Source organism: Aphanomyces invadans (genome assembly GCF_000520115.1).
Source record: "Aphanomyces invadans strain NJM9701 unplaced genomic scaffold supercont1.13, whole genome shotgun sequence".
Lineage (NCBI taxonomy): Eukaryota > Oomycota > Saprolegniomycetes > Saprolegniales > Verrucalvaceae > Aphanomyces > Aphanomyces invadans.
Window position 1 is genome coordinate 158646 of NW_008580158.1, and position 11854 is coordinate 170499.

At 54.0% G+C, this 11854-nt stretch overlaps 5 protein-coding genes across 5 annotated transcripts; 3 read left to right on the forward strand and 2 right to left on the reverse strand.

Moving 5' to 3' along the window:
- Positions 1-630: 630 nt before the first annotated feature.
- H310_07036 (hypothetical protein) lies at positions 631-2539 on the forward strand. The gene is made up of 8 exons (XM_008872311.1): positions 631-993; positions 1059-1161; positions 1231-1280; positions 1340-1516; positions 1587-1786; positions 1840-2125; positions 2172-2255; positions 2312-2539. The coding sequence occupies exons 1-8, from the start codon at positions 688-690 to the stop codon at positions 2465-2467; spliced, it is 1362 nt and encodes a 453-aa protein (XP_008870533.1). The 5' UTR covers positions 631-687; the 3' UTR covers positions 2468-2539.
- H310_07037 (hypothetical protein) lies at positions 2516-5269 on the reverse strand (the record flags this gene model as incomplete). The annotated part of the gene is made up of 5 exons (XM_008872312.1): positions 2516-3014; positions 3072-3522; positions 3602-3666; positions 3723-4116; positions 4173-5269. The coding sequence occupies 5 exons, from the start codon at positions 5267-5269 to the stop codon at positions 2541-2543; spliced, it is 2481 nt and encodes an 826-aa protein (XP_008870534.1). The 3' UTR covers positions 2516-2540.
- Positions 5270-5688: 419 nt separating this feature from the next.
- H310_07038 (hypothetical protein) lies at positions 5689-7805 on the forward strand. Its single transcript, XM_008872313.1, has 2 exons — positions 5689-7250; positions 7312-7805. Exons 1-2 carry the CDS (start codon positions 5781-5783, stop codon positions 7513-7515), a joined length of 1674 nt encoding a protein of 557 aa, XP_008870535.1. The 5' UTR covers positions 5689-5780; the 3' UTR covers positions 7516-7805.
- Positions 7806-8123: 318 nt separating this feature from the next.
- H310_07039 (hypothetical protein) lies at positions 8124-9420 on the forward strand. The gene is made up of 6 exons (XM_008872314.1): positions 8124-8566; positions 8618-8722; positions 8778-8858; positions 8928-9005; positions 9055-9128; positions 9186-9420. Exons 1-6 carry the CDS (start codon positions 8132-8134, stop codon positions 9313-9315), a joined length of 903 nt encoding a protein of 300 aa, XP_008870536.1. The 5' UTR covers positions 8124-8131; the 3' UTR covers positions 9316-9420.
- Positions 9410-11441, reverse strand: H310_07040 (hypothetical protein). The gene is made up of 5 exons (XM_008872315.1): positions 11386-11441; positions 10993-11323; positions 10815-10943; positions 10393-10772; positions 9410-10201 (listed from the first exon to the last, which is right to left on the reverse strand). Exons 1-5 carry the CDS (start codon positions 11391-11393, stop codon positions 9574-9576), a joined length of 1476 nt encoding a protein of 491 aa, XP_008870537.1. The 5' UTR covers positions 11394-11441; the 3' UTR covers positions 9410-9573.
- Positions 11442-11854: the final 413 nt, after the last annotated feature.

An 11854-nucleotide genomic window follows, 5' to 3' on the forward strand; every position in this document is an offset into this window, starting at 1 on the left:
AGAGGCGGCGATGCCTGTCGGACAACTGACTCGTACTCGACTGACGACTCTCGTACCTTCGTAATTCATGTGGATTGTTGCTGTACGCATGGAAGGTACATGTGCATTTTGTTGATTGCATATCCAAGTGGGAAAACCTACCTGTCAGGAACGGCATGTGATGATCATATGACGCTTCCTTGGACAAGATCCCTGCAAAGGGAAACTCGGGATGGAACCCTGGCTCACAATCCACAAGCATAACGGAGTAATCTGTGTCTTGTAGATGTAGCTCCGTCAAGAAATTAACAGGGTATGCCTAGAATGAACACCTTTTGTCCTCAATCTGTCGACAAAGCGAATGAGTCATGCGCGATCCATATACCACATGCATGTAGCCACATCGTTGCATTCGACTCTCTTCGGCAGCTGAACGATTCCGACAACTCACTAACACAGAGCACGGTAGGGCATCTATGCCATACGCATGAGCATGGGAAGCTGCCCGCGCGTCCATGGCAGCGATCGCTTGGGGGGACCGCCGCACGGACACTTGGGCCGTGTGGTGCATTCAAATTTCCCGCCCGTCGTGGGAGAATCTTGCCATCCGGATACTTGAATTCGAACCACCGCTCCGGATAAAGAAGAGATCGCGACTTTTCGGAGGTGGCACAGCGACAAGAGCGGCACGAACAAACCAGCACCAGGATGGCATCGCGGTACGCCAAAAACATCAAAGTTCCCGCCGAGTTCCCGGAGCTCCTGCGCAGTTTTGCGCGGGAAGTGCTGCGCCAGCAAGACAAGGTCAAAACGCGGGCCGACATCCTCCAGTTCGGGATCAAGTACTTCACCGACGTGACGGAGAAAAACTCGGGGGTGCACAACGGACCCCAAAACGAAAAGGAAGTGTACATGACCATGACGGATGACGAAATCGAAGAGTACATGTGGCAGATCTTTCGAGCGTCCGATCCTGGAAGTGTTGGCGACTTGGACGAAGGCGAGTTCAAGCGGGTGTGTGTGTGTGCTTCGGCAACGCTTCACCAAATCCTTTCTTCACGTTGTCGGCAAACGAGTAGGTGTTCCACGAAATTGGCGACTACCTGCGCTTGCATCCACTCGAGCTCAAGAAGTGTGCTGCGGAAGCTGACGAAATGGACAATGGCACGTTTTCGTACGCGTGTACGTAGTGCACCCCCTCGCTCGAGTCGACAGAGTTACCGTTTTTGAAGTGACGGCATGCTACCCTAGCCTTTATTCCGTCGGCGCTGCGGGTCATTTCGACATTGAAGAAGAAGCGAGTACGAACAGTACCCATCACTTCGGTGCCTGGTCATGCTTCTTACCGTGTTCGACGTAGAACATCGAGTCACACGACGCAGGGGCATCCAAAGAAGTCATTGTGGCCACGCCGCACAGCCTTTCGCATGGCTTACTGCGGGACGAGTTCGAGAGCTTACTGCGGGAGATCCTGCACAACATCGACACAGACAACACGGGCTCATTGAGCCGGACCGAGTTCATGGGATGCCTTCAGGTACGCTCATCCAAGCATTCTGGTAGGAATGCTGCCAAACGTGAGGTCAAGCGCTGCGTGAGTTGTATAGGACGCAGACCTGGGCCTGACCCGAAAAGAGACCAATTTGGTGTTGTTTGACACGCCGAGCGACGAAGCTGGGCGGGTTGCGTACAACGATGTGATTCCGATTGTATTTGACGTGCTCGTGCATGCAGCCGCCAACGATCTGCTCGACATGCCGAGGACGGAAGATCAGATCGAGACGGTGCTGACTCGGGCGCTGGCGAGGTAGGTAGATCCCCATTCATTACGAATGGGGTTGAAAAGAGTGGTGCCCCCAGTGGTGACGAGGACAGCACGGGGTTCCTGTCGTTTGCAGCGATCAAGACACTACTGCGGTCGGCGGGTCTCGGCCTCACACGGATCCAAATCATTGCGCTCATGTCCGAAGCTCAAGAAGAAGAAGATGATGCCGTCGCGTACGAACGATTTGTCAAGAACATTTCGACCATGGCGCTCCATTTCCTCGACTACGACCATCAAGCCAAGATGGCGCAGATCGTGCCAGTGTATCGCAGCACGGAAGAATATTTTACCGTGCAGGGCATGAACCAGCACGAGTTTGAGGTGCTGACACACTATCAGGTCTTTACAAACTTTGGCATTCTCGTAGAACGCCCTCGGGATTGCGTTTGAAGCGATCGACGAGACTCATCGTGGCAGCGTGCCCCGACACGAAGTTGTCGAAGCTATCCAGGTCCCCTCGGCGCTGACTCCACTTCTCTTACCTGAGCGGCTTGTGCATCCATGTAGAACGCGTTTCCCAAGATCTCGTCCAAGCATGTGTCGACACTGTTGGCGCTCGGCGACGTGGATGCAAACGGCGACATGGAGTACGCCGTGACGATTCACAACGGTTTCCAGGCGCTGCAGTGGATCCAGGAATATGAAGCCCTCGGCAAGCAATAGCATGTCCGTGTGCTCAGCTGAGGTCCACCCCGATAACTCATCAGCCATCAACACGATCCATCATGTATTTCCTCTACAGTGTTTCGATTCTAGCATCTACCTCCACGTGGCCAATCTGCCGACGTGCATCCAGTTGGTGGTCCCCGTCGATCGATAGCATCAAGTTCCGCATCTTGGCCTGAAATCGCGTGGCATAGAGCGCGGGCGGGGCGGCCGAGATACCCCGGCCATCGAGCCGAAGAACAAACACCTTCCACCACCGTTCGACGCGCTTTTGCCATGTCCATGTCTGCAGCAAGTCGATAATGCCCATGGTATAAAAGTCTGGGCCAACGACAGCCGACGCCTTGATTCCAGGCGTTATTCCGTCGCGGGACCCAGTCCACAGGGATGCAGCCACGTCGTGGTGGCTCGTCACGTTGTTAAATGTGCCGAAATCGAGGCTGGATTTGCGGTACGACGATGCGAGCGGTCTCGTCACTCGCATGTCCTCGTCGTCGTGAATGGAGTACCGACAACTGCGGTAAAATGACGCCCCGCTCGGCGACTACGTAGTCAGGGTGTCATCAAGGCATGGCCAAGTTCCCGCGAAGAAAATGCATACGCTGTCGTCGTCATCGGGGACGCTGTCGTCGTGGCTGTGCCGGTGGCTGCTTGGCTTGTCATGGATCGAATACACTTGACTGGACGAGGAAGTAATTGTCGATGTCGAGCCGGCTCGAGCTGTCGAAGAACAAAGTGCCGATGTGTCAAACACCACGCCCGCTGCATGCGTCGAACTGTGGAATTGCTGATAGAGCCGCGGCGGGTGGTGTCGACTAGTCGGAGTCACGTGCACTGAATCTGCATGCACCCGAAATTGCGCCGTGTGGACGCTCAAGAGCAAGCTATAGTCAGTAATCCCTTGGTCTCGTAGAAAGTCGCTGTCTTGCGCAAGCTGCGTCACAATGGCTTGGGCGGTGGACGGTGCCAGCTGCAGCTTTCCCTGCAAGTCGTTGTCTTTGAGCACACGGTGGGGCAAATGCTCCCCGCGAATGCTTTGACGACACGATTGCCTACGCAAAAAGCATGGCATGACCCTTTGTTCAAACACCACCATCACACACATCGTTCCCTTCCTTTGTGCTGGTTTACCTTGATCCAGACGGGTACGCGACCCCACAATACGTGCATACCTCTGGCGCACCAGGTGGCGTTGTCTACGCCGTCACAGCAACGTTGTGACCAAATTCAGCAACGAGCCAAAGCATTTCACCTTGGCGTGCCGGTGAACCCACGACCCTTTCAAGTCGAACGACTGGTGCATGTCCACGTGGCCCATCGCATTGCTCATCACGACAAAGTAAAACGTCTGCCGGTACATGTGGATGGCGTGACAGCCATAGTAGCGGGTCAAGAGGGTTCCCGGGTGCTGTTTGAGAAACGTAATGTACTCGGGGAGCATCTTGAGCAGGACGCGGCGCTCGGCTTTCGTGATCGTCTTGACAAGGAAGAGGTAGTCGGCCGTGCAAAACATGAATGCGCCACTCGACCCTCCATGGCCGACGCGTTCGTGGCACGTGGAGAGGAAGGAATCGCGGTACTTGGCTTCGTCCAGGTGATAGCCGTGGCGGATGTCGCGGAAAAGGTGGGGGTAGTACGCATCGAACCTGTGGGATAATCAATTCAGTCGTGGGTATATCTCTGCGAAGAGAGATGGCAGTACCGCAAGTCCATACCAAGCTCGTGCAAGCTGAGCTGGATCCGCCGATTGCTTGTCGAGGAGCTTGTCGACAGCGACGCTGCGACGATGCCTCTCTTCGTGAAGTGCAGCACCTCTTTCCGCAGCGCCACGTTGAACTCTGGGTTGAGCGATACGCCGTCCAAGAACGCTTCGTTTCCGCTCACGCTACCGGTCGGCAAACGTTGGAATGTCGAATACAAAACAAACGATCGCGAGTTGATCACGTGCCACGTCACGAGGTCCATGAATCCTCGGGCCCCGACCAGTAGGTTGAACGCGACATGGATGCTTCCACCCGACACGGACCACTGCGACAGCGCCAAAGTGGTCCACAACACAATCGTTACAAGCTGGTACACGCCGTAGAAGATCGTGAACGTGCGCGATGCGTGCAGCATGGAACTGCGCGTGCGCAAGGCATCTTTATGGCCACCGACTGGCGGTTGGGACGGGTTCTCCAGGATGAGAAACACACAGGTGCAAAGGACGCACATCGTCACATACATGTAAAAGTGGCCGAGTGTCCATTCAGTGGCGTCCATGACGTCGTCGGTCGTAGGCGTCGCGGTGGTGGCAATGTTTGTCCAGGACGCGAGCCCTGCAACTCCTCCCACACTCCATGCAATCGCGTGGTACCACTTGATACTATTTGCCGTGTTTTGAAAGGGATTCGTCCCGCACGCGTACAGATCGTACGAGATGAGGACGAACCAGCTCTCGGATGTGTACAATGTGCTCTGGATCAATGCCGCTTCGACCGATGGTGGTGCAAGACGAATGTGCAATGCCTGGACGCACAGCTGCAGCGCGTAGACACCATCCACTGCAGCTTTCCAGAATAAGAGGGGGTTTGGATGCCACCGGAACTGGTTCTCTTTGGCGCTCAACGACCGCACGAGGATGTATGTGGTACTGGCTGCCGACACGATGGCGCCGACTTGTGTGGCCAGCGCATCTGCCTTCACACCATGGCCCCTCTCTCGCCCCATCATCCACGGCGAGTACGTACTCCATATCGCGACACTGAGGGCAAGGAGCACAATAGCTGCCACACTACCGGCGGCCAAGGCCGACACCATCTCAAAACTCGACTGTAACTGCCGGATATGGGAATTCTGCTTCCCCGGGGTTACACTAATACTTGGAAAGTTTTAAATAGTGTGAAGCGTCGTCGCGAATCGAATTCTGGACCGAAGCCCTGCTTCATGCGAAATGCCTCCTTCCACGAAGCAGTCAAGGGGTATGATCGTGGGCTTAGTCTATAACGCTAGGCGGCTGATTTCTGACGGATGGGGACGAAGCTGGGACCGTGGACTCAGTCGGTTAGCATCGTGGGAGTCCACGCGGCGAAAATGGTGGGGTTTCATGTTTTAAATCGAGCCGATGGAAAGTCGACACTTTTATCATTATGAAAAATTAAATATGGGATTGTATGACGGATATGAATAATATTATTGCAGAAAAAAAACTGAATCCGTGGCACGACCTGTGATGGTGCGTTCGTTTCGCACGTCAATTCTACTCGACCGACCAGATCGAGCAGCGCTCACCACCTTTGCTCGACGAAAGTACCACGTCAGCGAGCTCTTCATGGAGGCACGGCAGCAGCAGAGACGATGGCTTGCCCTGGTGGCGTGGGTATTTGTCTTCGGCGCTAACTTTGCCGCAGCAATGGAATGCCCAAACTCGTGCGGGACCCCCGAAGGCATTGGGTTTTGCAAGCACGTTTCGTTCGCGACGTGCCGCACTGAAGAGTCTTGGGAGGCACAAGACATTGCTGCAGCAAAAGGGTTCATTAGCATGATGAATCCCGACGCGAATCGCACGACGTACGTGGATGACGAGGGTAAGTTCACAGGCTTTGCTTCCGTGTTCCCGCAGACCAACACGTTTCTCATGAACGAAACGGACCCATGTCATATCATCATGCGTCGACTCCAATGCGCGCTCCATTTCCCTGTTTGCGAGATCGGCAGTGACTTCAACCGACTCTGTGTCAAGTCGTGCCAAGAAAGCATCAGGAAGCAGTGTCCGCAGATGGCGGGATTCTGCGCCAGCCAGCGCGCAGACGAATTTGAGCCAGCGCCAAAGTGCTTCCAAGTCGACTACAAGGGCCCTGCTGTCGGCATGTGGATCGCCGGGTTCTCGATCTCGCTCGTGTTTTCCATTCTCAACTCTGTCGGGATCAATTTGCAAAAGTACTCGCTGTCGCAGCACTCCAACTCGAACAAGACGTCGTTCCAGCAACCGCTGTGGGTCCTCGGCATGGTGTTTGTGATTCTTGGGTCAATTCTCGATTTTGTCGCGTTCGGGATGGCGCCGCAGACGCTCTTGGCGCCGCTCGCTGCACTCTCTCTCGTTTGGAACATGTTCATTGCCCCATTTTTTCACAAAGAGAAGGTCACCCGTCGCAACTTGGTCGCGACTGCAATCATCTTTGTTGGGGTCACGATCACCGTCATCTTTGCCGGCCACTCCACGCCCACCTACGACCTGGACGACCTCATCTTGCTCTACCAGACGCCCGTCATGTACGCGTACATCACGTGCGTCGTGCTCTTCCTGCTCATTATGTTTGGAGCGACGCGATACATTGAAAAGAACCACGTGTACGAGGACGGGTTTTTCCACATCGTGTGCTACGGCGGGATCGCGGGCACATTTGGCGGCCAGAGCGTGTTGCTGGCCAAGTCGACAGTCGAGCTTCTCAAGTCTGCGATCTGGGGCGACGGCGCCGATGCCTTTGTTCACATCACAACCTACGTGATCATTGCCGGCTTGGTCACGTGCCTGCTGTGTCAGATCTCGTTCTTGAACGGCGGGTTGAAGCGCTTTGACGCGCTGGTCGTGATCCCGGTGTACCAAAGTTTCTGGATCCTGATGAGTGTCCTTGGCGGGATCATGTACTTCGAAGAGTACGTGAGCATGACGTCTCTTGAGAAGTACATGTTCACGGCGGGCGGGGTCATCACGATCAGCGGCATCGTGTACCTTCTCCAAGGATCGAGCGAGGACAGCGGGGGATCCACCGCGTCCGGCAAGTACTTGGAGCTCGCCAACGTAAGCCCCCAACTTGATTGCAGGCTGGGCCGTACCAATCTCATGGCGATTTCTCTTCTAGGCGGCCACTCCTTCCGACGCATGGAACACGGACGACTCAGACGAAGAACAGTTCCAACAAAAAGCCGACGACGATCTAGACGAAGTTGTGCTAGATAGCCCAATCCACAGCACGTCACCCAAGAACCCCAAGACCCAAGTGTCACCGACAGACGGCCCCCTCGACACGGACAGGAAGAAACCCAAGAAGGATGAATTCATTTGACGTCGATACGTCGCGGAAGTTCCTCGTACTACAGACACCATTACAATTTACATGCGTTCATAAACCATCATGTCTTCTTTCCACGGAATCCGACGACGAGCGGTTGATGGTCGGATAGGCCTTCACCAACCACCCGAGTCGCAGCAAAGGGCGAGCGAGCAACCAGGCCACAAGTCGAGCTCGCTGCTCCTTCGTCGACACGGGCCAAGACTACCCCCACGTGTACCACTCGACAAGGCATGGCTCGCCAACACGCTAGTTCCGCAAGTCATCGGCGCTTCTTCCCTGGCCAGTGTTTTGATTGGCTGACTTGTGAAACGAACCAATTCGTGGTCCAATGAATGGCCAGGATTCTAATACCGCGTAACCACTCATGGCAACTGAACTAGCAGAGGCAACGGCGGCGTGGCAAGCAGGCAGTATCGCCAAACACAGGTCAGGCCACAAGTTGCATCCATGTATTCCTAATGCTTTTGGTGCGAACGATCGCGACCGCATGGCTGTTGGCTGGGGCCGAGGAGGTGCAAAAAACCTTCACAATGTAATATCCTTGCAAAGTATACAGTATCACATTTGAGAGTACCCGTGTCATTGTATTCTACGATTCTTGTGCAAGATGTCGCTTGTCGCGGACTATGGGTCCGACTCCGACAGCGATGGGCTGGTCGAGACCGAGGCAAGCGTAGCTTCGTCGAGCAAGTCTGTCGTCAAGGCAAAATGTTGCCCGGGACCTCCAATTAAAGACGTTCTCGAACCCCCTGCGACGACACCTATCCAAACGCATAGTGGACCACCCAAGAAGAAGGCGAAGAAAACGCTGCATTTGCCTCCTGAGATCCAAAAGTTGCTTGAACGAGGCCGCGCCTTGAACAGTGATGATGAATCTGATACGGACACAAAAAATCCTGCTCCCGTGCGAAAACAACCCGTTTCAAAGCCTCCTGCGGGCGACACACTGTTGAGTTTTCTGCCGCCTCCAAGACTTGCTCTGCCTGTACGCCAATCGCCTCAACACAGAGACGCACATGCGCCTGTTTCGAAACACGTCCCCGTAAGACGTATCCGTTCTCTACTACCCATTTCCCTGTCACGCTTTCTGCAGGCACCACCGGCACCAGCGATCGCAGACGTCTCCCAAGTGTACGACCCCGACTACGTGTCCACTTATAGTTTCGACGACGAGCATGCAGCTGAAGATTACGGACGCGTGCGTTGGTCCATTCAATTGAATCATTCCTCACAAGGTCATCTCGATGTATTAGGGTACGAAACGCCGCCGGAACAACGACCGGGAGCTCGAGCGACTCCTTCAACAAGGCAAGTTCGACGCAGTGGCAGGCAAGGTAAATAGGACTGAACGCACGCGTTTGTTTCAGCTCCTGCAATTATGGGATGCTGAGGATGCATCGTAGATTACAGAAGTCAAGGCTGTAGCTCCGGACTCGTGGCAGCCACCCATTGACGGACGGGGTTATGCCCACGACAGAGAGGTATGGTCGTTGCGCATATAAAAGCGGTGCACATCCATCAACCACGTAGGCCCAAGTCCTTGCAAGCATGGCCGGGACAGAAACAGAAGGCGGCTACGTCATTTCGTCGTACAAGCCGACACGGTATCGTCTAAATTTCGAGAATTCGGTCATGACAGGTCGCTCGCGCGTGCCTTGTAGGTTGCAGCGCCAGCGCCATCAACTCAACCAGCTCACATTCGATGCCAAGTTGCGCGAGTTCGATCTCATGGACAGCAAGGCGCAATCGGTCAAATCGAAGCGAGAGACACAAGCAAAGTATGGGTGGTAAACAGGACCGTCTCCAGCGTAAACACCTATCTCTACACGTGACCTTTTCCATGGCCATTCTTTGGGTTTCTGGACACTGTGCAGCACGTCAAGCATTGCAAAAACGAACGCTTTTCATCATTATTATTACCTTGGTCACCAAGGCATCGTCGCTTTGTCAGCGCAGCGCGTCATCCTTGATTTTTGGAGCAGTGCATGCAGCCTTCCGTCCAAGAAGATTCCGAAGCTTACAGGCTATCCAACAGTGGATACAAACTAACTACTCATGGACCACCACACGTGCCAACGCCTCGCTAGTTTCGTCGATCCTGTCGTGAACAGAAAGAGCAACGTCATGATCGTCGCCCGCAGCAGCTTCTTCGTCCTCTTCGTAGTCGTCCATGAATGCCTCGTATTCGGCCTCCTCTCGTTCAATGTCCTTGTCCTTCCCGCCGCGAGCCAACATGGACTTCCGTCGAGTGCCCTTTTTGCTCTGTTTCTGGTCCCCGGCGTCCTTCTTCGGGTACACGCGTCGGACGAGAAGGATGTCAGGGAGGTCCGACTCGAGGTAGTACAGTTGCTGCGTCCCAAAGTTGCAACGACTCAAGTCGTAGCCCTTGACAAAGTCTCCCGCCGACAGGTACCGACCGAGATGGGTGGTCACGGAAAACGTCGTGTCGTTGATTCCAAAGTCCGACACGCGAGCGACTTCGACAACTGCCATGAGGTCCTCAGGTGCACCAGCAGCGTGGGGCGCTGATGCCTCCTTCACCATCTCGGCGGATGGTTTGTGGCGATGTGGTTCGTCAACCAATTCGACGTTGAGCACGACGAGCTCCACCATGGACGACGCACTGTCGAGCGCTTCAAACGGAGTCTTCCAGTACCGATCGCACGGGATCTCAGCGCTGCAAGGCGTCGTCAGTACATGCACATTTCACCAATTCAAAAGCACAAGCAGATTTGCAAATGCCAAACCATTTCAACCACCCACATTCAACACCAAACGAGGAGTCGCAGGCATGACTACATTTAGTGGGCAGCACCATTCGCCATTGAATACGATATCTCAACTTGGGAATCGAATGTGTCGTCGTACCGGCGGCCGGAGAGAGGGTCGAGGATGTGGATCTGAGTTGTGACCCGAGTAACGAGGACGAGGTTGGAGCCGCAAATTTGAGAGAGCCGCTTATCGAGAATGACAAGGTCGTCCTTACAAATAGGCGCCAGCTCGACGTTCACCGTTAGCTTGACATTGGCCGTGTTATTATGGTTGTCGGACGAGATTAACTTCCGCGCTGACTTAGTTCTTGTAGGCACATGTTGGCTCAGGAACGCGGCGAACCGTTCTGCGCTGTTCTTTTCGTTGAAGAAAAAGTCCATCCCGTCTTTCTCGGCGGTCATCCCGATCGCGCGGGTATGGGCCCCATGCTTCAGGATGATTTGCTCGAGGTGGTAGAAAGTTCGTTTGTGCGGCACCTGTCTCGACAGGTGAGCACGGAGTCGAGTTTGGGATCAAACCTTTTGTCGGATCTGGACCACAGCTTTCCACGTCGAGTTGTTGTACTGTTTGGAGCAGTCCGCACACTTGAGATTCTCCACCACGAACGTCACAATGAACGACTTTTGGAGGATCGCATTGCGAATGGCCTGTACACGCCACCATGTCAACATGGACGAATCGAGCGATAACACAAACCTCCTTGCGAATCGTGAGTTTGAGCTTAATGCGTTTGCTGTGCGGCTCAGTCCAGATGAAACTCGCGTCGACGAGCTTGACATCCCGGTTGAGACCGTGGATCTTCTTTAAGCACAGCGCCATGAGATCGAGGGACTCCAACGGGCATTCCGCAAAGATTCCGTTTGTCCCCTTTGCCCCCGTGCTTCGTTGGAAACGCAAGCACCCACTGCATTGAATCAGCGTGCACTCTTTCGAAATGCCTTCCGCAATGTCGACTTCAGTCGACAAGCACGGCGCGCACATATTGGCCAAGTTAGACTCGATGGATACCCCGCACATGCAGCATAGACTATCACACACATGATCAATCGCTGTGACGGCACCTCACTTGCCATGGATCGATCCACTTACATCGTCATTGTGTAGCACTTCGCTTGATGCAAACGTCGGAACTGGCACAATGCAAGGCACTCTCGCCCGTGCCAATGAACCAATCATGGAGAAGAATTCGAAAACGCAACGTTTTAGCCAATAAAAATTGTTCATATCTGCTCTCAACGAAAACTTACGTTCACAAATTGGACTTCACCACGAATGAGATTTAAAACTAGCAATGATTTAACGACTTTGAATGAAGATGCACTTCGAGGTACGAAGTAATTGTAACTTGGGAATCACATTGATTACTGATTTGCCCACGTTGCAGGGGCAGCGACGTAGTGCCTGCTGGAGGACCACGGTTCGTTGTTTGATTCCACCATAGAGATTGTGCGGTTTCTATGCCATCTATGCCGACTGCTATGTCCAGAGCTTGGAAGATTTCACTCTCAACGGCATTAACATATGTCGGAATTTCGTCTAATTTGGACAAAATTTGAGA

What these genes read in the sequence shown, in the direction of transcription:
- H310_07036 (XM_008872311.1), top strand. Translation starts at nt 688, where the DNA reads ATGGCATCGCGGTACGCCAAAAACATCAAAGTTCCCGCCGAGTTCCCG. An exon ending in CGACATTGAAGAAGAAGCGA is followed by an intron (nt 1,281 to 1,339) that starts GTACGAACAGTA and finishes TGTTCGACGTAG; the next exon opens with AACATCGAGTCACACGACGC. An exon ending in CTGACTCGGGCGCTGGCGAG is followed by an intron (nt 1,787 to 1,839) that starts GTAGGTAGATCC and finishes TGGTGCCCCCAG; the next exon opens with TGGTGACGAGGACAGCACGG.
- H310_07039 (XM_008872314.1), top strand. Translation starts at nt 8,132, where the DNA reads ATGTCGCTTGTCGCGGACTATGGGTCCGACTCCGACAGCGATGGGCTG. An exon ending in CTGTTTCGAAACACGTCCCC is followed by an intron (nt 8,567 to 8,617) that starts GTAAGACGTATC and finishes CGCTTTCTGCAG; the next exon opens with GCACCACCGGCACCAGCGAT. An exon ending in GTTATGCCCACGACAGAGAG is followed by an intron (nt 9,006 to 9,054) that starts GTATGGTCGTTG and finishes TCAACCACGTAG; the next exon opens with GCCCAAGTCCTTGCAAGCAT.
- H310_07038 (XM_008872313.1), top strand. Translation starts at nt 5,781, where the DNA reads ATGGAGGCACGGCAGCAGCAGAGACGATGGCTTGCCCTGGTGGCGTGG. An exon ending in AGTACTTGGAGCTCGCCAAC is followed by an intron (nt 7,251 to 7,311) that starts GTAAGCCCCCAA and finishes TTTCTCTTCTAG; the next exon opens with GCGGCCACTCCTTCCGACGC.
- H310_07040 (XM_008872315.1), bottom strand. An exon ending in AACTCACGATTCGCAAGGAG is followed by an intron (nt 10,944 to 10,992) that starts GTTTGTGTTATC and finishes TGGCGTGTACAG; the next exon opens with GCCATTCGCAATGCGATCCT. An exon ending in TGGTCCAGATCCGACAAAAG is followed by an intron (nt 10,773 to 10,814) that starts GTTTGATCCCAA and finishes CTGTCGAGACAG; the next exon opens with GTGCCGCACAAACGAACTTT.